Below are 22,069 nucleotides of genomic sequence, written 5' to 3'. Positions count from 1 at the left end.
TCAACTCCCACCAGTTTCCCGTGGTGAAAAACACGATAACTAAGTAAATGAGGTGAAACCCTATATTAACTAATTTGATCTCAGCATTCCAAATTGCATATAAAATCAGCACATTGTACCCCATAGATGCATGACTTAATAAAAAAATTTAATTAAAAAAAAAGAAAATTACCATCTTGGATCTGGGAAGATCAGGGGGAAAATAATCAATGTGAAATAGACTCAGAGCCACCTCCATAACAAATGCCTATTGCCTGGAGCAGAGGCTACGCCAGATCCTCATACCAATTGTGGAATGGCATTTCTCCCCTGTAGTCTTCTATCTTACTTAAAGAGGAGAAAATAGTCAACAGGGGTCAGGGCAACTAGGAATTAGATTTTAAAAGCTTTGACCTGTGTTTAGAATTTATTATGAATCAACATTGCTCAGGGAACTTCTATTAACTCACTCGAATCCTCCTAAGAGTATATCGACAGGGGTCTCTTATAAGTGGAAATTAAGGTACAGACATAAGACACCTTCTAAACGTGTTTGAATGTGTTTGTTTTGGCTGCCCACAGTCCCAGCACTTCTAGTCCATTACTACAGGCAGATGTCTGCAAGTATGTGCTGTGTGGGGGCTGGGTAGCCATGCTTTAAGTTTTGTAGAGTGTTTTGCCTGTGCTAGGCCCATTTTTCTAATTTGTTAAAGAAATGTATTGAAATTCCATGATCATGTTGCCTAATTGTATTCTCATTTTTCTACTTTTTAAAGAGAAAAAACCATTGGCCCACCCGGTAATGTGGGGTGTACCTGTCCCAGAGTAGGTTGTAGTTTGGTGTAGCTGAATTTCCAAGACTCGGAGAGAGTGGGAGAAATTGCTGTCTGGATAGCATGACCAGCCACCACCATCTCCGAGAAAGGAGCCAAGGTAGCCCTCCAAACAGGTATCTCATATTCAAAGTCAGAATCTGTGATGGAAACTAGAGCATCTGCTACTAACTTCATCATGAACCAGCTAAAAAGTCTGAAGGGCTCTAACAAGATGGCAGTGGCTCCCAGGTACTAAAAGAAGAGGGTTCGTGCCAGAGACAAAAAGACAGCATGAAAGGAGGTTAGGACTTTTCCAGGGTAGGAGCAATTAACAATGTCAAAATATACAGTGTTCTCAACCTGTGGGTCGCGACCCACAGGAATCGTATTAAAGGGCTGCAGCATTAGGAAGGTTGAGAACTACTGTGCTAGGGGAAGGTTAACCACCTTGGCCTATCTCTCCCTCGCTCATATCACACACAAAAGCACACACATACACGCACACAAGCACAGCTGCCAGAAGAGTTAAGAAAGCCTTTGCACACCTGCAGCCTTAAAGAAATGACCTTGTTGCCCATTTGTCGCTACCCTTGAATGGTATCCCCATGATAGCAAATTCTCAAGTCTGTAGGCACAAAAATTAAAAAAAAAAAAAAAGAAAGCATATTATAAACTTAGATATGTGAATAATTCAATTCTGGTGCCTGGGATCAAATTAGAATATTTATTTTTTATAAAGGGAAAATAAACCTACTCAGAAGAAAAAAATCAGCATTAGGAATATGTGCGCATTCATCATAAAGAAAAGGAGAAGCTATGAATGAAAAATTTCCCACAGATGTCTGCAAAAGAAATATTCTGAATAGGTGGCTTGGAAAAATATTCAACACTGATAATTACGTGTTCAATACATTTCATGTTAATAATTTCAATTTTATTAGTAATTTTGAAAAACATGGATACATTTACTCTCGACTGCCAGAAGAGTTAAGAAAGGCTTTGCACACCTGCAGCCTTAAAGAAATGACCTCATTGCCCATTTGTTGCTACCCTTGAATGGTATCCCCGACTGTTGATTTGCTCTAAGAATGTGATATTTTTTCTTTAAGCTTTAACAGAGATTTCTTCACTTCTTTGTTCCTCAGGGTGTACACAACAGGATTGAGAAGAGGGGTCAGCACGGTGTAGAAAACGGCCACAACCCCATCCACAGCGTCCCTGGAGCCCGGCCTCAGGTAAATGAAGAGACCAGGGCCGAAGAAGCAGAGGACCACGATGCAGTGGGAGGCGCAGGTCTGGAAGGCTCTGCGTCTCCCCTCCGACGTGCGGATCCTCAGGACGGAGCGGACGATGGACACGTAGGACAGCGCTATGAGCAGGAAGCAGCCCGAGGCCACCATCCCAACAGTGACAAAGATGACAGTCTCAGTAACTGAAGTGTCCACACAGGCCAGTTTGAGGATAGGTGGTGAGTCACACAAATAGTGCTGGATGCGGTTGGGCCCACAGAAGGGCAGGCGGAAGGTCAGTGTGGTCTGGACAGCAGAGTCCAGAGCACCACTGAGCCACGTGCTGGCGGCCAGGAGCACACACGTCCTCCCACTCATCAAGCTGGCGTACCTGAGCGGGTACGTGATGGCCAGGTAGCGATCGTAGGACATGACCGTGTAGAGGAAACACTCGGTGCTGCCCAGGAAGTGGAAGGAATAGAGCTGGGCCAGGCAGCTGTGGAAGGAGACAGCCCCGCCCCCCGGGGACGCCAAGGTCATCAGCATTTTGGGCACCGTGACAGTGGAGAACCACATGTCGATGAAGGACAGGTTGGTGAGGAAGTAGTACATGGGGGTGTGGAGGTGGGAATCCAGCCTGATCACCAGCAGGATGAGGAGGTTCCCCAGCACGGTGAGCACGTAAATCACCAGGAAGATGGCAAAGAGGGGGGTGTCCAGCACTGGGGCCCGGGGAAGGCCGGTGAGGATGAACACTGTCACAAGGCTCACGTTGGACATTTCTTCTCACCCTCTCTCCCTGTGGGGATCTAATGACCACCCAGAATTCAATGAATTCAGTGCTGAGAATTCTCCAGATGACAGCTATGTAAATCTAGAGTTGACTGGACTTTGTCCATTACAAAGTTGCTTGATAACCATGATCAAATGACTCAAAAACTCTTTGTCCCCCACACAAGAACATGAACACCCAAATCTCTGCTACTGCAGAGATACGCAGAAGTAGGAGAAACACATTTCATTTCTATTGGTCTATTTCAAATTACTGCAAACTTAGTGGCAAAAAAACATGCAAATTTAGTCTCCCACTTTTTCTATGGGTCAGGTCCTCTGCTCAAAGCCTTAAGGCTCTCATCACTTTGATCAAGGTGTAGACTGGAGCTGCTGTCTCATCTCAGCCTCAGGATGGTCTGCCAAGCTTATGGGGTTTATTGTAGGATTCAGATCCTTGTAGCTTTAGGTCTGCGATTAGTTTTCTTGATGGTTTTTGGCCGGACATACCACCCTCAGCTTCCTGTTTGCACTCTGGTTTCTAGGATTCTAGCCACCAGGCCTTCTCTCAATAGTACAGTTCACTTCTTCAAACCCAGCAGGAGAAACTTCAGTTTTCTGTGACAAAGTATTATGTGATAATGTAATCAAGGAGGTAATACCCACATTTAAAGGGAGATTATTAGTAGAGGCTACTTGGAATTCTGTATAAGTGTATTTTTTTTCTTCAGGGCTCATGGGAAATATTTTTAAAAAATAAAAATTTGGGCAGCGTCTATGGCTCAGTGGGTAGGGCACCGGCCCCATATATTGCGGGTGGTGGGTTCAAACCTGGCCCCAGCCAAACTGCAACATATCAACAACAAAAAAAATAGCTGGGTGTTGTGGCGGGCACCTGTAATCCCAGCTGCTCGGGAGGCTGAGGCAAGAGAATCGCTTAAGCCCAGGAGTTGGAGGTTGCTGTGAGCTGTGTGATGCTACGGCACTCTACTGATGGTGATAAAGTGAGACTCTGTCTCTAAAAAAATAAATAAATAATTGGGCGGCGCCTGTGGCTCAAAGGAGTAGGGCACCAGCCCCATATACCAGAGGTGGCAGGTTCAAACCCAGTCCCGGCCAAAAACTGCAAAAATAAATAAATTAATTAATTAAATAAAAATTCAATTGTTGGTAGCAGTGACTATTCACAAGCAGATACTACAGGGAAGTGATTCTCTAGTTTCCTCATATGTTACCTGGCATGACGAACATCACCTATTTCACTGAGAATTTGTAACATGTTAAATAAGATGAAACATTTAAAGTGCTTGCTACTATGCCTGTCATGTGATAGCTGCTCAGTAAATGTCAGGGAATCTTACACTTTTGTGCCTTGCAGCAGTATTACGAAACTGTAGCGTGTGATGTTAGAGAGAAAGAGAATAGGTGCCTTCTCTTCTGTTTCCAGAGACTTTGTTTTAAAAGGTAGGTCTTTGCGGAACATTTCATTCCTGGTACTGTTCATGATGCCCCCACCATCGCCTGCTTCTAAGGAGCTTCTCTCAGATCTCCCAGAACAAGAGTCTCAGTAAAACTGCATAATGAGATCCCTGTAACCTCCAAAAATGATGCAGAAAACACCAAGCTTGATGCATCAGTGGTCCACTGTTTCCCTTATGTGTGACCATCCCCTACGAGGATCCAGGGACATGGGGTCCATATGTGCTCTCCCAGCCATCTACTCAGTAGCGCAGGCCGGTTGTCCATCATATGTCAACCTGTCATAGATGTCTTGACATGTGCTAGCATTGACCTTATCAGAGATTGTCTTCACCCCACCTGCCCCTACTCCTCATGTCCATAAGCCCAGGCAGTGCTCGATAAAAGGCAACAACCCCAGTAAGTGTTGGTGTCTCCTACTTAACAATTACAACCTGAGAGAGGAAAACATGGACTCAACACAAGAGGAAAAGACTGCATCAGCCTGACGTCAAGATAAGCTGGGAGTGTACACCATTGAAATCAGGGCAGAAATAAGGTTTTTGACTCATACCAAAATGTCATCTTAGTTCAAGATTTTATAAGTTGTTTGGTGAGAAAAGGCCATGAAACTGGTTCAGCAAAACAAGAGAAACTAAGATTTCTATTCTTTGAAAAGACAAAAAATGTCCCTTATTTCTATGGAATGTGGTTTAAGCTACATTTTTCAAATATATGAATAAACATCAGAGACAGGATTGTGTGATCATCAATAGGAATGTCAGAATTTCAAAAATGGAATGGACGTGACTCCAAAATTTCTACTGCACTGGGGAAATACTCCCTAAGATAGATTCATATTCTGATTGCTGAATAATGACGTTTTCATCAGCAAAAGTCGAAATAGCCTGAACTGAAATAGGAGTCTCCACTGGAAGGGTCAATATCCGACTTGACTATTCCCTGTGTGACAATGTCGCCCCTATTTGCACGCACTCACTACCTGTATAGCTGTCTGTCTCTTTATCTATCTAGATAACTGATTTGAGAGTGAAGCATAAAAATTCCCAAATGTTATCCACAAATAGAAAATTGAAATAAAGAAAAGAAGGAAAGCGGGGGAAACTGTGACATCTTACTTTGTAAGAACTCACCTTACGACATGTAAATCATTTCAGTGGTAAAGCTCATCTGAGTTTTCCTCTGTCTTCACTCTCCCCACACTATTAAGAGGCACTGGCCTCAGGCATCACTCAGAGAACATGTACGCAGTGTTGAGAAAGAGAGGTCCATTTCTAGTCACGGGCCAACCATGTGGAAGTGCAGGGAACAGAAAATAACATGGGTCTGAGTTTCATTTGATTTGTGCCTCAGGGGATGAGATGGCTCCTGGGTTTTCAAGTTCCCTTGAGCACAAAATCAAGAGACAAATGGCTGTTTCTTGATGTGCGTGCACAAGTTACCCTGTATGTTTCTTCTTGGAACCCTCCTGAGAGAAGCCCATGTATGCCTGGAACTGATCTTATACCTAAGAGGAAGGAAGGAGGACTTAGTCTTTTCCCTCGATTACAGGAAATTGAGAGACACAACTGCCTGCTCTCAGCTTGTAATTGGCCAGAATCCATAATGGTCCCCGCCTGTTTGAGCTCCCTGACTGATAATCACCCCCTCAGTCATGATCTTTGCACAATGTCTTAAAACATCCCGATTCCAAACTGCCTTTGTGGTTTACAGTTTTGCAGTGGTTTTCCCCAAAGAAACATGCATATATGTAATTATTTCCCAGTGCAGAAGTAATAATGAGATTGCATTGCTGGCATGATTCTTACTGCTTTCTATAATCATGAACAAACACTTGGATATTTTATGTTTATATCTCTTTTTGCAGATTAGCGTTTCAGGATCCTTATTCATTTTTTTTTTCTTTTCAGGTAATAACCTTTATTTTATTGATTCTTCTGAAATTTTACAAAGAGAACATATATTTAAGTTTAACCATGAAGTAAAATGAACTTTTAAATTTATTATCATTCAAATATATATTTTTTATATATATGGATTTTCTAAATGTTCTAGGGAATTTCATCAATTGATGTGCATATGTTTTTCATCTTGGTATTTTGCTTTAAAAGAGTTTCTCTTGCATAAAATATTTCCCAGTTTTCACTTATGTAATATTTTAACGATTTCACATTTTATTGCATCATGTAAATGCTTAATTCTCTGCGATTAATTTTACTTTACCTGTGACACAAAGATGTTTTTATTTTCTAGATAATTTGAGATTGTACTTATAATTACCTCATCAATTGAAGGGCATTTTTAGGAATTTTGTTTAAGTTCTCAAATTATTTTTCTTTATTTTACTTTGATTATTAAACTATAGCTGTATTACCTTGTAATGAATGAAAATGATCTGCAAAATGTTTATTTCATAATGTAATAATTTTAGTCTCATATATTACTTTTATGATCAGCTTTATTTGTTTTCTTCTGTCTAACATATGTTTCTCTAAACAAATGTCATACTTTGTTTATCTACTATCTGCTGTAATTCATTTTTTGACGTGCCCTTTGGGGTCAAAATTGACTTTTTTCATTCTGAGAATTCAAATTACCCCAAATAATTTTTGAATAAAGCCATTCTTGCTTTTCTCCCCTGCAATGTCATCATTATCACGTGACTATATATCATTCTATTTCTACACCTTCTCTTCAGTTCTACCTTTCCATTTCTCTAGCCTCATATAAACACTACACTTCATAAAATACAACAGCTACATAATAAATTTTGAGGTTGGCGCCTGTTGCTCAGTGGGTAGGCTGCCAGCCCCATATACCGAGGGTGACGGGTTCGAACCACCCCGGCCAGCTAAAACAGCAGTGGCAACTGCAACAAAAATAGCCGGGCGTTGTGGCGGGCGCCTGTAGTCCCAAGTACTCAGGAGGCTGAGGCAAGAGAATCGCCCTAGCCCAAGAGCTGGAGGTTGCTGTCAGCTGTGACGCCACAGCACTCTACCGTGGGCAACAAAGTGAGACTCTGTCTCAAAAAAAAAAAAAAAGTTTTGATAGCTGGTGCTGTGAATTATCTAGTTTCCTTATGCTTTTTAAACATTTTCTTGACCATTTTGAGTGTTTATTTTGTTTTCCATACAGTGTAAGATTCACATGTCCATATCTACAAAATCAAATGCTGAGATTTTATTTGGAATTACATTGAATCGGTAAGGAAAAAACTGCAGAGATTTGGCTTTTTAAAAAGCTATGTCTTATTTTTTATGGTTACATTATAATATTTAATTCTTCAACAAGTTTTCTACTTCCTGAAAATATTGTATTATTTCTATTGTTGTGGTCTTATACAACTTTATTGACATCATTAAACTTAGATAAAGGTTTGTCAACTTATTGACATTTTGGGAAAATGTCAACTGATTGGCAAAATAGGGTCTGGCAGTGCGGGGATACCCTGTGCATTGTGGGAGGTTTAGCAGCACCCCGACTTCTACCACCAGATTCAGTACCTGCTATGAACCCAGTGGGAAAAAAAGTGCCCCCAGTTGAAAGCCACTGATTAGATATTTAAGAGATATTTAATTTTTCATATTGAATCTTATCAAACACAAATAGGCACAAAAGATAAATGCATAAGCCATTATATATGTAGTTATGGATCATATATGATCACTGTAGTACAGTAACACATTGTATGAATGTAAAACAATTTATTTTCCATAAATTAGTGGATAGTCAGATGGATTATTTTCTATTTTGCCTACTAAAAATAATGACTGTGGAAATAATGTTTAGGGTATGTGTATGCACACGCACATAACAAAATGCCTTTAATAATCTTCTATAAATTACACACCTTCTCTGCATACACCCTTGGATTTGTACACACACACGACTGCACAGATCCAATAACAAAAACTGAAAAGATATTTGAATAGCTACAACCAGAAAACAAATGAATCTGATATTTGTTGATGTTCTCAAACAATATCCTCAAGATTGTAAATTCTACCCCGTAAATGCATCAATGGACAAAGTTATGATTTAATGAAAAAAAAAAGCAAAAAAAACAACTGACATGTTAGGAAAGGATAGTTGCATATTTTGAATTGGATAGGAACTTGAGAACTAGGATCTACAGAGAACTCAAATTGATCAACATTTAAAAAGCCAACAATCCCTTATATCACTGGGCAAGAGAGATGAATAGAATCTTCTCTAAAGAAGACAGACAAATGGCTAACAAACATATGAAAAAATGTTCATCATCCCTAATTGTTAGAAAAATTCAAATCAAAACCATCCTGAGATATCATCTAACCCCACAAGAATGGCCCACATCACAAAGTCTCAAAACTGCAGATGCTGGTGTACATGTGGAGAGAAGGGAACAATTTTACACTGCCACTGGGACTGGAAACTAATAAAACCTTTTTGGAAGGAAGTATGGAGAACCCTCAAAGAATTCAAGCAAGATCTCCCATTTGATCCTGCAATTCCATTGCTGGGCATCTACCCAAAAGGAAAAAAAAAATCCTTTTACCACAGGGACACTTGCACTAGACTGTTTATCGCAGCTCAATTTACAATCACCAAAAATGTAGAAACAGCCTAAATTCCCAACAACCCAGGAATTGATTAACAAGCTATGGTATATGTATACCATGGAATACTATTCAGCCATTAAAAAAGATGGAGACTTTACATCCTTCATATTAACCTGGATGGAAGTGGAACACATTCTTCTTAGTAAAGCATCACAAGAATGGAGAAGCAAGAATCCTATGTACTCGATTCTGATATGAGGACAATTAGTGACCTAGTACATGGCGGGGAGTGGGGATGGGATGAGCAGAGAAAAGGGAGGAGGGAGGATGGGGGGACACAAGGTGTGGTACATCTTTTGGGGGTGGGACACAATTATAAGAGGGTCCTTATCTAACAAATGCAATCAATGTAACTTGATTCTGCGTACCTTCAATGAATTCCCAACAATTAAAAAAAAGAAAATTGGAAGTAATAAATGCAACTGTCCAAAAAGTTAAAAAAAAAAAAAAAGATTGTAAATTCTTAATTTGCAAAAGGTGGCTTTGTCTCATATGTGCTCCTTGAGGTACGGGAGAACCTGGGAAGGGAAAATTCCATTCTCGGCCATAAGCGAGACTCGGGAGTTAATTCATCCCTGCTTGCTAAAACAGCAGAGGCAGTGGTTAATTCCTCCCTGTTTGCTAAAAAGGCCTTCAGATATGATTCCCTGAGGTCCCCCCCACCAAGTCGTAGCTGGAGATTTAGCACCTGTCTGAGGCTGAACTGTTGCTCTTCATTCCCTAACTTCAAATTACACAAAAGTTTCATTTAACCTTTTAGGGAGGTGGGCAAACAGAACAGACAGCCTGGTGTCCTTGTAGTTTATCTTTAAGTTAAATGCTCCAGACTTAGAAATAACATGTATGTGCTTTGTAACATTTATGCTGAGGAGAAATTTTTATGGCAGTCTCAACTAATGCTTTTGCTCTTTATTCTTACTTATTCTTATCTGATGAGTTTGGATATATAATACAGTGAATAAAGATGTACAATTGCTGATGGCTTGAGCGAGCCCCCAGTCTTCCCTTAATTAATAAATAATTCATTCTGTCTGCAGTGATACCTCTGTGTCATTGATTGGGCTAGCAGACAGCAACACACAGCATATCAGCAAATAAAATTTATATATAATTGACATAATTCTCTGTCTCAGATCTGATTAAAATATGTACATTTAAAAAAGGGAAAAATCTCTTCCAGAGAAATGAGGTAATACATCAGAATAGAAGTGTGTTCGTCATAAACAAAAATTTACTTAAAATTTTAAAAAATTCTGAGGAAATCTATGAAAAATATACAATTGAGTATATGGTTCTCCACGTTTAACACAAAGAAATATACATGTAATAATTCTAAAGGCATAACTGAATCATATCACTTATTAAGAGAAAATAAGTGTTTTTACTTCCTAGTGTTGATTCTTTAAAAATCACTTTTAAATGATTAAAATCTAATGACCACCCAGAAAAAAATCACTTTTTTAGAGAATCAATTTAGTGTTACATTGACTTTAAGCTTTTTTTTTTTTTTTAGAGACAGAGTCTCACTCTATTGCTGTCTGTAGAGTGCTGTGACATCACAGCTCACAGCAACCTCCAGCTCTTGGGCTTAGGCAATCCTCTTGCCTCAGCCTCCCAAGTAGCTGGGACTACAAGTGCCCACCACAACACCCAGCTATTTTTTGGTTGCAGTTCCACAGAGGCAGGTCCCCTGCCACCCTCTGTATAAGAGGCCTGCGCCCTGCTCACTGAGCCACAGGTGCCACTCTGCCTTTAAGTCTCAACAGAGCGTTCTTCACCTCCTTGTTCCTCAGAGTGTACACAACAGGGTTGAGAAGAGGGGTCAGCACAGTGTAGAAAACTGCTACAACCCCATCCACAGGGTCTTTGGAGCTTGGCCTCAGGTAAATAAAAATACAGGGAAGAAAGAAGCAGAGGACCACGATGCAGTGGGAGGCGCAGGTCTGGAAGGCTCTGCGTCTCCCCTCCGACGTGCGGATCCTCAGGACGGAGCGGACGATGGACACGTAGGACAGCGCTATGAGCAGGAAGCAGCCCACGGCCACTACCCCAATGTTGACAAAGATGACCATCTCGTTGGTGGAGGTGTCCGCACAGGCCAGTTTGAGGATTGGTGGTGCATCGCAGAAGTAGTGCTGGACACGGTTGGGCCCACAGAAGGGCAGGCGGAAGGTCAGTGAGGTCTGGACAGCAGAGTGCAGAGCGCCACCGAGCCACGTGCTGGCGGCCAGGAGCACACACGTCCTCCCACTCATCACGCTGGCGTACCTGAGTGGGTACATGATGGCCAGGTAGCGATCGTAGGACATGACCGTGTAGAGGAAACACTCGGTGCTGCCCAGGAAGTGGAAGGAATAGAGCTGGGCCAGGCAGCTGTGGAAGGAGACAGCCCCGCCCCCAGGGGACGCCAAGGTCATCAGCATTTTGGGCACCGTGACAGTGGAGAACCACATGTCGATGAAGGACAGGTTGGTGAGGAAGTAGTACATGGGGGTGTGGAGGTGGGAATCCAGCGAGATCACCAGCAGGATGAGGAGGTTCCCCAGCACAGTGAGCACGTAAATCACCAGGAAGATGGCAAAGAGGGGGGTGTCCAGCGCTGGGGCCCGGGGAAGGCCCGTGAGGACGAACACGGTCACAAGGCTCACGTTGGACATTTCTTCTCAGGCTTGATCTCTCTCCCTGTGGGGATCTAATGACCACCCAGAATTTAGCAGTTAATTGTGAACTGAGTGTCCATTCTCTATGTGGCAATTGCATCAAGGATGATGAACAATTCAAGAGTTCTGCTGAAAGTGCTTGTTGCAAAGCTTTGGTGAGAGTGTTGATGTTGATGAAATGATTTCTGCATCCCTCTCTCTCACATCTATGCACACACAGACACTCATGACAAAGAGATAAGCATAAACACCTTGTGTTCGATTTCTCTTGGTGTACTAAAAATGACTATATATTTAGTGGAGTAAAACATGCAAATTTATCATCTCACTTTTTCTCTAGGTGGGGAGAACTGGGCCTTCTGCTCATAGTCTCTCCAGGTTTGAATCTAGATGTCAATGGGGGCTGCGTTCTCATCTGAAGTTTAGAATCTTCTACCAAGCTTCCTGAATTTTTTGACCAGCCCCTCTTCTTAGACTTTGAGGAGTGAGGTCCCAGTTTTATTCTAGTTCCCACCCTGGGTCTTGGCATCCTAGCCACCTAGCCTTCACAACCTGACAGTTTCTACAAAGCCACCAGGAAAATCTTTCTCAAGTTTTCTATGATAGCGTTGTGTAGTATAATGCAATCAAGGGGGGATAACCCATTGCCTTTCTAGGTCCCAGCCATACTCAAAGGGAAGTTATTGAATGGTGAGTGTAAATCAGTGGGCAAGTAATGTTGGTGTTCACTTGCCATCCTACTTACCATCTTGTGTGTTTGCTTCAGACTTCATAGAAAACTTGAAACAACCATTTGTTGGCAACCAATGATCTGTCAGAACTCCAGAGTATACCCAAATCATTCTAATTTCCTCATAAGTCATTTGGCATTACTAACATCACCCACCTCACAGAACAGTTGTATTTAAAAAGATGGTACATTTAAAGTACTTAAGACAGCCTGGCAGGTGATTCCTGCCCAATAATGATAGTGCATCATACAACATTACACCTTGCAAGAGTATAATGCTTTTTGGATCTTAGAGAATGGTAAATAAATACAGTAAACTCCCATTACCTGGAACTGGAGTAACTGGTACTGTCAAGCAACCAGCATAGGACCCGGAACAAAAAAAAAATCAGAGTTTGTTTTCAGAGTTTAAACTTGGTGCCCCATGTCACCAGTCTGCCCATTCTTCATGCACCATTCCTGTGGCTCCCTGTGTTTCAGCACCCCCCAAACATCCATATTTAGGACCTCTACTGCTTTCCCGGCTGGTCAGAATTATCTTTCTTCCACTGCCTTTATCCTACCCTGTGCTTTCTGTGGGACATTTTGGTTACAGGGTGGGTATACATAATACAGTTAAACTGTATTATAGTAAGATAACTTTGCTTTTATTTTCATTTGCTTTTAATTAGTATATTTCAATATTATTATCAAGTCAATACCCAGTTCATGGTGTAGTATATTATGCAGTATAGAATTAGGCCTATTTTTAATAGTAACTTTCAAGCAACCAGAAATAACATTTATCCCAAATCTACAAATCCCCAGGGGTGCCAAATAAAGGGGAGATTATCACACTCAGTGTTTCCGGAGATGACTTTTCAACTTAATAGCTAGGGTTTTCTGGCATGTTTGACAACTGGTACTCTTATGGTGCCCCCACTCCTACCTACTCTAAAGGACTTCTCCCAGGTTTCTCTGGCAGGTAGGAATCTCTGCAGGGCTCTATAGTGGAATTCCCACCACCTCCCGATGATTCAGAAAATATCAGGCTTCATACATGACTAGCCCCGGTTTCTTTTAGATAGGACTGTCCCCTATGAGGCTCTAAGTAGATAAAGTTCATACATGCTGTCTCATCCACAATGTGCTGGGTAAGGCCAGCTTTCCATCACACACCCTTCTATGTTAGATGCCTAGGTATTTTCTAACCGTGGCTTTCCTAGAGATCCTGTTTCCCCCACCCCTCATCTTTACAAACAGCGTTCTCATAAAAGAAGACAATTCCTCCAAGCCAGTGTTTCTGACTTAACCACCTATGCTCTTAGAAAGGAAAAGCAAACTCAATGCAAGAGGAGGAAGCTAGGCTGCTTGATGTCAAGAGAAGTGGGGATTATATACTGTTGACATTGAGGCAGAAATAAGGTTTTAAACCAAACACAAAGTGTGAGTTCAGGATCGTGATTATTTGCTCAGTGAGAAAAGGATAGGAATGTGGCTCACCAATCAAGAGAAACTTGGAGCTCTGCAAAGCCCAGATGAAATGTGTTCTATCCCTTGGAAATATGGCTTAAGTTACATTAAGATTATATTTTTCATTATTTAAATAAATAGTGGAGACTGGATTAGTGTCATCACCAACTCAGATCTTAGAACTCCAAAATGGAACAAAAATAACTCTGAAATGTCTACTGTGTTTGGGGGACCAAATATGTAGAATGGCTTTATCATCAGATTTGACAAAACATGAAAATTTGCATACAGTGAAGTCTGAGGTAGTCTGAAACTTAGGGCAAGAGTCTCCATGCTTGACTTGAACACTCAGCACACAGCAACTTAGTCTTTTTTGCACCCCTCCATTATCATCTATCTCTCCCTCTATCTACATTATTGATTTTAAAATGAAAAAAATAAAATAAAATGAAAGTCTAATAATCCCCAAAGATCTTAGCTCTGAACAGAAGATTAAGATGAAAGAGTGAAAACAGGTGAAACTCAATGAAACCTACCTTTCTAAGAACGCACCTTACAATAACACATGAATCATTTCAGTGGTAAAACTCAGTTGAGTGTTTTTTTTTAATTTTTCACTCTCCGCCTTCTATTTTAGGGACTAGCTGCAAAGCATCCCCCCTAGAACACATTGACAGTGTTGAGAAAGTGGGGTCCATTTCTAGTTCAAGACCAAACTAGTTGAAGTGCAAGGAACAGAAAGTAACCAGGGTGAGAGCTTATTTGATTGGTGTCTCAGGAGGTGGGACTGCACCTGGGTTTTCAGGTTCCCTTGATAAGCACAAAACAGGAAAGGACCAGAGGCAGTTTCTTGATTAGCGCGCACAAATTACCAAGTATGTTTCTTATTCGAACCCTCCCAAGAGACACCCAGGTATGCCTGGAACTGATATTTATACCTAAGAGGAAAGAAGGAGGATTTCACCTTTTTCCCTTGCCAGATAATTGAGACACAACTGCTTACTCTCAACTTACAATTGGCCAGAATCCATGACTCTGGTCTCACCATTATGATGTGCTCTGTCACGCCACTGTCTCAGTCACTATCTTTGTGCAGTGGTTTTAAACATCCCAACTCCAAACTGACTTTGTTGTTCAGAGTTTTAGGGTAACTTTTCTCCAAAGAAATATGTACCATACAAAATTATTTCCCAGTTCTGTGAGTAATAGTGAGACTGTATTGCTGTCATGATTTTTATTCCTTTTACAACCACTTTGATATTTCATTTGTATGTCTCCTTTGCAAATTAGCTTTTCAGGGTCTTACTTTCTTTCTTTCCTTTGAAGCAATATTCTTTATTTTATTGATTCTTCTGAAGTTTTACAAAGAGAACATTAATTTATGTTTTATGGTAAGGTCAAACTTACCATTATTTAAGTATATTATATGTATAGATTTTTCATTTTTTTAAAGATCTTAGTTGGCTTTCATTTGCAATTCTGTAATCATGCAACACCTCATTCTGTACCATAGAAAGAGTGTTCTAATGAACAGAGGAGAGGAGGTTGGCTTTATAAGCAGAAAAGGGCTGAGAAAAGCAGAAAACAAACAAAAAGAGGATGGGTCATTTCAAAGTTACTTTCCTGTAGGGGTTAAAGCACACGGTACTCCCATATCATGTTGGCTAGAAGCTGGCTTATTTGGGGATTTGGCAATTATTTCTATCTGATTTCTTGGAAAGTCAGATAAGCAACTTATTTTTAGCTCAATGAAGTACCCTGTTTCCCCGAAAATAAGACATCCTCCGAAAATAAGACTTACTTACAGGAAAATAAGACGTCCCCTGAAAATAAGACCTAGCGCATCTTTGGGAGCACACCTTAAAATAAGACACTGTCTTATTTTCAGGGAAACAGGGTAGAACCTCAGCATGAGTGACTTCATTTTGGTTTGGTCTGTTAAGCCTCATGCTCAGTCCAAACCAATGGGCTCCTATAAGTTTTATTTAACAAGTGACTTGGATGGTGGTAAGGCCCATTTATCTTCTGTACAATAGATCATCAAGACATTCACATTACACTTTTCGGATGACTTTCCCTCCACCACTAACCTGAAATTCTGTGTGTGTGTGTGTGTGTGTGTGTGTTCAAGTTTTACTTTGTAGAACCAATGAATTTTCTCAAAAATCTGTCTTTTTAGCAACATTAGAGACTGGCATTCCATTTACACTTTTTTTTTTCTTTTGAGACAGAGTCTCATTTTGTCACCTTCAGTAGAGTGCCAGGGCAAACTCTTGGGTTCAAGCGATTCTCTTGCCTCAGCCTCCCTAGTCGCTGGGACTACAGGCACCCACCATAATGCCCAGCTATTTTTAGAGACAGGGTCTTGCTCTGGCTCAGGCTGGTCTTGAACTTGTGAGCTCAGGCAATCTACCTGCCTTGGCCTCCCAGAGTACTGCGATTACAGGTGTGAGCCACCATGTCCGGCCTCATTTACACTTTCTATTCCCTCCAATTCTATTCCTTCTCTATTAATCATAGAAGTACCATTTGATTATTTTTTACATATTGGAGTTTTGTGAAAGATTTTCAAAACATGTATACCCCTAATATTTTGTGTAGACTTTTTTTAAATGTTTGTCAGGTTCATTGAGTAGACACCAAGTTCATGTCCCCTGGTTCTTGGTTTTTGCTACCAAAGACTGGTACTGAGTTAATGGAGTAAAGGAGCACCCCAAGCAGGTGTAAGCAAGCAAAGCACCAAGATTTATTAAGTAAGAGTAGTACATGTCAGAGAGGGAAAGGGTCTATTCTATGAATGAGGAGACCCTGGCTTTAAAGATGTAGTATAGAAAGTGTAGTAAAGGGTGGCGCCTGTGGCTCAAGGAGTAGGGCGCTGGTCCCATATGCCAGAGGTGGTGGGTTCAAACCTAGACCGGGCCAAAAACAAACAAACAAACAAACAAAAGAGCAAACAATCCCATTAAAATCTGGGCAAGGAATGTGAACAGAATTTTTTTCTCATGAGGACAGACAAATGGCCAACAAACTCATGAAAAAATACTCATTATCTTTAATTATTAGAGAAATGCAAATCAAAACCTTTGTTTTTTTTTTTTTTGCAGTTTTTGGCCAGGGCTGGGATTAAACCCGCCACCTCCGGCATATGGGGCCAGCACCCTACTCCTTTGAGCCACAGGCACCACCCAAATCAAAACCATTTTGAGATATTACCGAAGCCCAGTAGAATGCCCCACATCACGAGGTCCCAAAACAACAGATGCTAGCATGGGACAAAGAGAAGGTAGCTCTCCTGCACTGGGGGTGGGATTGCAAGCTAGTACAGCCTCAATGGAAAGAAACATGCAGAGTCCTCAAAGAACTTAAAGTAGACCTTCCCTTTGATCCTGCAATCCCAGTACTAGGTATCTACCCAAAAGAAAAAGTCATTTTACCATAAGGACATAATGCACTCACATGTTTATAAGGGCCCAGTTTATAATTGCAAAGATGTAGTGCCCTTTGACCAGGAATGGATTAATTAATAGACTGTAAATGTATAGCATGGAGTACTATTTAGCCATAAAAAGATGGAAATTTTGTATCCTTTGTTACTATGTGGATGGATTTGGAGAACTCTCTCCTGAGTAAAGTATCGTAAGAATGGAAAGACAGGTATCTTATGTACTCTGTGTTAATTTGAAATTTATAGATTAACATTAACAACGAAGTGCTCACATGAGAAAAAACTCAGTTGAAGCCATGGAGGAGGGAAGGTAGGTTGGCAGGTTCCTTCCAACAAGACACAATGTGTGGGTGTGTGGCACACTTCCTGTGTGAGGGACATAGCTCCAATTTAGACTTTGCATTGTGGCCTAATTCTAGGTACCCTCATATTAATCAGAATTATAAAAAAAGAAATAATATTATAAAAAAGAAAAACAAGTTGGTAGAGAGCAGACTGTTCCGTTAAGGAACAGCAGCTTGGGCAGCACTCATAGCTCAGTGGTTATGGCACTGGCCACGTACACTGAGGCTGGTGGGTTTGAATCCGGCCAGGGCCTGCTAAACAACGACAACTGTAATAAAAAAATAGCCAGGCATTGTGGTGGATGCCACCTGAGTTCAAGGTTGCTGTGACCTGTAATGCCACAGCACTCTACTGAGGGCGAAATAGTGACATTCTGTCTCAAAAAAAAAGGAACAGCAGCTCTCCGGGGTTATGGTCTGCCCATTTATGCTTGTCCCTAATAATATGCTAAGCTAGAGGTGGAATATTCATAAATATTCTGGGAAAGAGGTAGAGAAGTATCAGAACTTGGACCCTCCCCTTTCCTGACTGTATAAGGTAACTTCCCGTGTCATTTGTAAACAGTCATGGTGCTGGTGGGTGTGGTTTTTACTTTGCTCATGAGGCTAGATCACTTGAGGACAATGTCACTTGATTTGTACCCATGCTCTAAAGACCCCCTTGTGTGACTTTGATCATATCTCCACTTTGTAGTTTCTATACTTCTTTCTGGTTGGTTCAGTCTTTGGAGACCCCCTGGACAAGGCACTTGTTGCTTCTTAGAAATTACCTCCCTCTGGTCAATTTCTTCCCTCTAGTAGGCAAAGGGTTCATGTTTTCTTTCATGTTTAATTCATCAGAGATTAACTGTACTCTGCCTGGGACACAGGGATTTGTTATTTTCTATATAATTTGATATTGGACTTGGACTTACCTCATTATGTGAACTGTATTTTTTGAGAATTTAAGTTCACAAAAGATTTTTCTTTATTTTACTTTGCTTATTAAACTCTGGCTTTATAACATGATGAATGAAAATGAGCTGTAAAATGTTTATTTCATAATATAATAATTTTAATCTAATGTATTATTTTATGTATTATTTTAGCCTCTTTTGTTTTCTTTAACATATCTTTATCAAAACAAATGTCACACTTTGATAATTACTCTTGTAGGCTTTAATTGATTTTTTAAGGTGTCTATTGTGAAAAAGGGGTCAAAATTTACTTTTTTCATTCTGAGGACTCAAATTACCCATAAAAATTTTCAAATAGGAAGACATTATTCTTAGTAAAGCATCACAAGAATGGAGAAGCAGGGGCGGCGCCTGTGGCTCAAGGAATAGGGCGCCGGTCCCATATGCTGGAGGTGGTGGGTTCAAATCCAGCCCCAGCCAAAAAAAAAAAAAAAAGAATGGAGAAGCATGAATCCTATGTACTCAATTTTGATATGAGGACAATTAATGACAGTTAAGGTCATGGGGGAGGAAGGAAAAGCAGAGAGAGGGAAGGAGGGAGAGGGGTGGGGCCTTGGGGTGTGCCACACTTTCTGCGGGCAAGACATGATTGCAAGAGGGACTTTACCTAACAAATACAATCAGTGTAACCTGGCTGATTGTACCCTCAATGAATCCCCAACAATAAAAAAAAAAAAAAAAAATTTTCAAATAAAGCCATTCTTGCTCTTCTGCCCTGCAGTGGTCATATGAATATGCATGACTCTATCTCCAGAATCTATCTCTACACCTTCTTCAGTTTCTATTTTTCTATGTTTCTAGCCTCATACAAATATTATACTCACTAAATTACTGTAACTTCATAGCAAGGTTTGTTATCTGGTGGGAATCTTCCCGTTTTGTTTTGTTTTGTTGAGATTCTCTTCACTATCTTGAACAATCGTTTCCTTTCACGGTGCAGCGTAGAGTCCACAAGTCCACATCTACAAAATAAAACGCTAGAATTCTACTTGGAATTACACTGAATCTAAAAGAAAAAAATTGAAGAGATTTTGCTTCTTTAAAACCTAAGTCTTAAGATTCTGTGGCTACGTTACAATACTTAATTCTTCCACAACTTTCCTATTTCCCTGAAAATATTTTGTTATTTTGATTGTCATGGTCTTATATACATTTATTTACACAAGTTTGTCAACCTCAACACTATTGACATTTCTGGCAAAAATAATGAGGCGCTGCCCTGTGCATTGTGGGAGGTTTAGCAACACCCCTGACTTCTACCATCAGATGCGGGTACCTGAGAGCAACATCTGAAGACATTGCCTAGAGAACCCAATAGGGAAAAAGTACCCCCAGTTGAGGACCACTAATCTAGATATTAAAGAGATATTTAATTTTTTTAAGAGATATTTAATTTTTTATATTGTATCTTAACAAATATAATTAGGCACAAAAGACCAGTTACAACTTCATGTCCCATGACAATTTATGACTACAGTTTTGTAGATCATAAATTATCATAGCTGTATAGTAACTCACTGTGTGAATATTCAACAATTTACTTTTTATTCATTCATGGATAGCCGTTTAAGCAGTTTTCTGTTCTTGCTATTAAAAATAATGTTTCTAGAAATAATATTTTGAGATATGTATAGAAATATATATAGATATATGGAATTTCCATTCGCAACCTTATCTATTATATACTTTCTATTGCAAATACCTTTAGATTTGTATACACACAAAAATGCACAGATCCAGTAAAAAAAAAAAATGAAAAGAGTTGGAACAGCTCCCACCAGGGGAAAAAATGACATCTGATAGTTGTTTGCTATTCTAGAACATTATCTTCATGATTGTAAATTCTTAATTTATCTGTACAAAAAATAAGTCAAAAAGCGCATATCATTGATTTAAATATTAGAATGACTTGATCTTCTGTTCTGGAGATTCAATTAAAATATAAATTTTTTAAAAGATAAAGCTATTGCAAATAATGAATCAACAGATCAGACTTTAAAAGTTTCTTAGGAAACATGTGAAATAAATATAACTGAGTAGATGGTCCCTTAATATTTAACGCGAGGATAACTAAGTTAGAGAACTTATTTTGAACAAATTAGTGTTTCTACTTCCTAGTGTTTATTCTCTCTAAAAATGTGCTTTGGCTTTAAGTTTCAACAGAGCGTTCTTCACCTCCTTGTTCCTCAGAGTGTACACAATAGGATTGAGCAGAGGGGTCAGCACGGTGTAGAAAACGGCCACAACCCCATCCATAGTGTCCCTGGAGCCTGTTCTCAGGTAAATGAAAATAGCAGGGCCATAGAAGCAGAGGACCACGATGCAGTGGGAGGCGCAGGTCTGGAAGGCTCTGCATCTCCCCTCCGACGTGCGGATCCTCAGGATGGAGCAGACGATGGACACGTAGGACAGCACTATGAGGAGGAAGCAGCCCGAGGCCACCATCCCAACAGTGACAAAGATGACAGTCTCAGTAACTGAAGTGTCCGCACAGGCCAGTTTGAGGATAGGTGGTGAGTCACACAAATAGTGCTGGATGCGGTTGGGCCCACAGAAGGGCAGGCGGAAGGTCAGTGTGGTCTGGACAGCAGAGTGCAGAGAGCCACTGAGCCACGTGCTGGCGGCCAGGAGCACACACGTCCTCCCACTCATCAAGCTGGGGTACCTGAGCGGGTACGTGATGGCCAGGTAACGATCGTAGGACATGATCGTGTAGAGGAAACACTCGGTGCTGCCCAGGAAGTGGAAGGAATAGAGCTGGGCCAGGCAGCTGTGGAAGGAGACAGCCCCGCCCCCCGGGGACGCCAAGGTCATCAGCATTTTGGGCACCGTGACAGTGGAGAACCACATGTCGATGAAGGACAGGTTGGTGAGGAAGTAGTACATGGGGGTGTGGAGGTGGGAATCCAGCGAGATCACCAGCAGGATGAGGAGGTTCCCCAGCACGGTGAGCACGTAAATCACCAGGAAGATGGCAAAGAGGGGGGTGTCCAGCGCTGGGGCCCGGGGAAGGCCCATGAGGATGAACACTGTCACAAGGCTCACGTTGGACATTTCTTCTCAGGCTTGGTCTCTCTGGCTATGGGGATATAAAGAATTTAGCAGTTGACTGTGAACTGAGTATCCATTCGCTATGTGGCAATTGCATCAAAGATGATGGATAATTCAAGATTACACTAAAATTGTCTTATTACAAGGCTTCTTTGGTGAGAGTAATGGAATGATTTCCATCATCTCTCCCATGTAAGTACCCAGAGACACTCACACTAATAGGTACACAGAGAAGCAAGCAGGAGAAATATATTGTATTAAGATTGTATTGGTATCTTAATAATTACCACAAACATAATGGCCTGAAACATGCAAATTTATTATCTCACCCTTTCTGTGGGTCCGGACAGTTGGTCCTCTGCTCATGGTCTCTTCAGTTTTGAATCTAGGTGCCAGTTGGGGCTGCAATCTCCTCTGAGGCTGAGGATTCTGTCCCAAGCTTCCTAAAGATGTTTGTCAAGATTCTGTCCCTTACCATTTAGTACTGAGGTTCCAGTTTTATTCTAGTTGCGACCCTGGGTCCTAAGAACCTATACTAAAGGTTCGTGGCATTAGGA

At 40.9% G+C, this 22,069-nt stretch overlaps 3 protein-coding genes across 3 annotated transcripts; all 3 read right to left on the bottom strand.

Annotated features, from left to right (window-relative positions):
- Positions 1-1,876: 1,876 nt before the first annotated feature.
- LOC128588957 (olfactory receptor 10G9) lies at positions 1,877-2,803 on the bottom strand. Its single transcript, XM_053595790.1, has one exon. The coding sequence runs from the start codon at positions 2,801-2,803 to the stop codon at positions 1,877-1,879; it is 927 nt and encodes a 308-aa protein (XP_053451765.1).
- A 7,795-nt stretch (positions 2,804-10,598) lies between these two features.
- LOC128588976 (olfactory receptor 10G9-like) lies at positions 10,599-11,531 on the bottom strand. Its single transcript, XM_053595821.1, has one exon. The coding sequence runs from the start codon at positions 11,529-11,531 to the stop codon at positions 10,599-10,601; it is 933 nt and encodes a 310-aa protein (XP_053451796.1).
- A 9,060-nt stretch (positions 11,532-20,591) lies between these two features.
- On the bottom strand, positions 20,592-21,515 carry LOC128588865 (olfactory receptor 10G9-like). The gene has a single exon (XM_053595626.1). The coding sequence runs from the start codon at positions 21,513-21,515 to the stop codon at positions 20,592-20,594; it is 924 nt and encodes a 307-aa protein (XP_053451601.1).
- Positions 21,516-22,069: the final 554 nt, after the last annotated feature.

The sequence above is a fragment of the Nycticebus coucang genome, chromosome 6, assembly GCF_027406575.1.
Source record: "Nycticebus coucang isolate mNycCou1 chromosome 6, mNycCou1.pri, whole genome shotgun sequence".
Taxonomy (NCBI): domain Eukaryota; kingdom Metazoa; phylum Chordata; class Mammalia; order Primates; family Lorisidae; genus Nycticebus; species Nycticebus coucang.
Note: the sequence above shows the minus strand (reverse complement) of the source record. Positions and strands in the feature narration are given on the sequence as shown.

What these genes read in the sequence shown, in the direction of transcription:
- LOC128588957 (XM_053595790.1), bottom strand. Translation starts at nt 2,803, where the DNA reads ATGTCCAACGTGAGCCTTGTGACAGTGTTCATCCTCACCGGCCTTCCC.
- LOC128588976 (XM_053595821.1), bottom strand. Translation starts at nt 11,531, where the DNA reads ATGTCCAACGTGAGCCTTGTGACCGTGTTCGTCCTCACGGGCCTTCCC.
- LOC128588865 (XM_053595626.1), bottom strand. Translation starts at nt 21,515, where the DNA reads ATGTCCAACGTGAGCCTTGTGACAGTGTTCATCCTCATGGGCCTTCCC.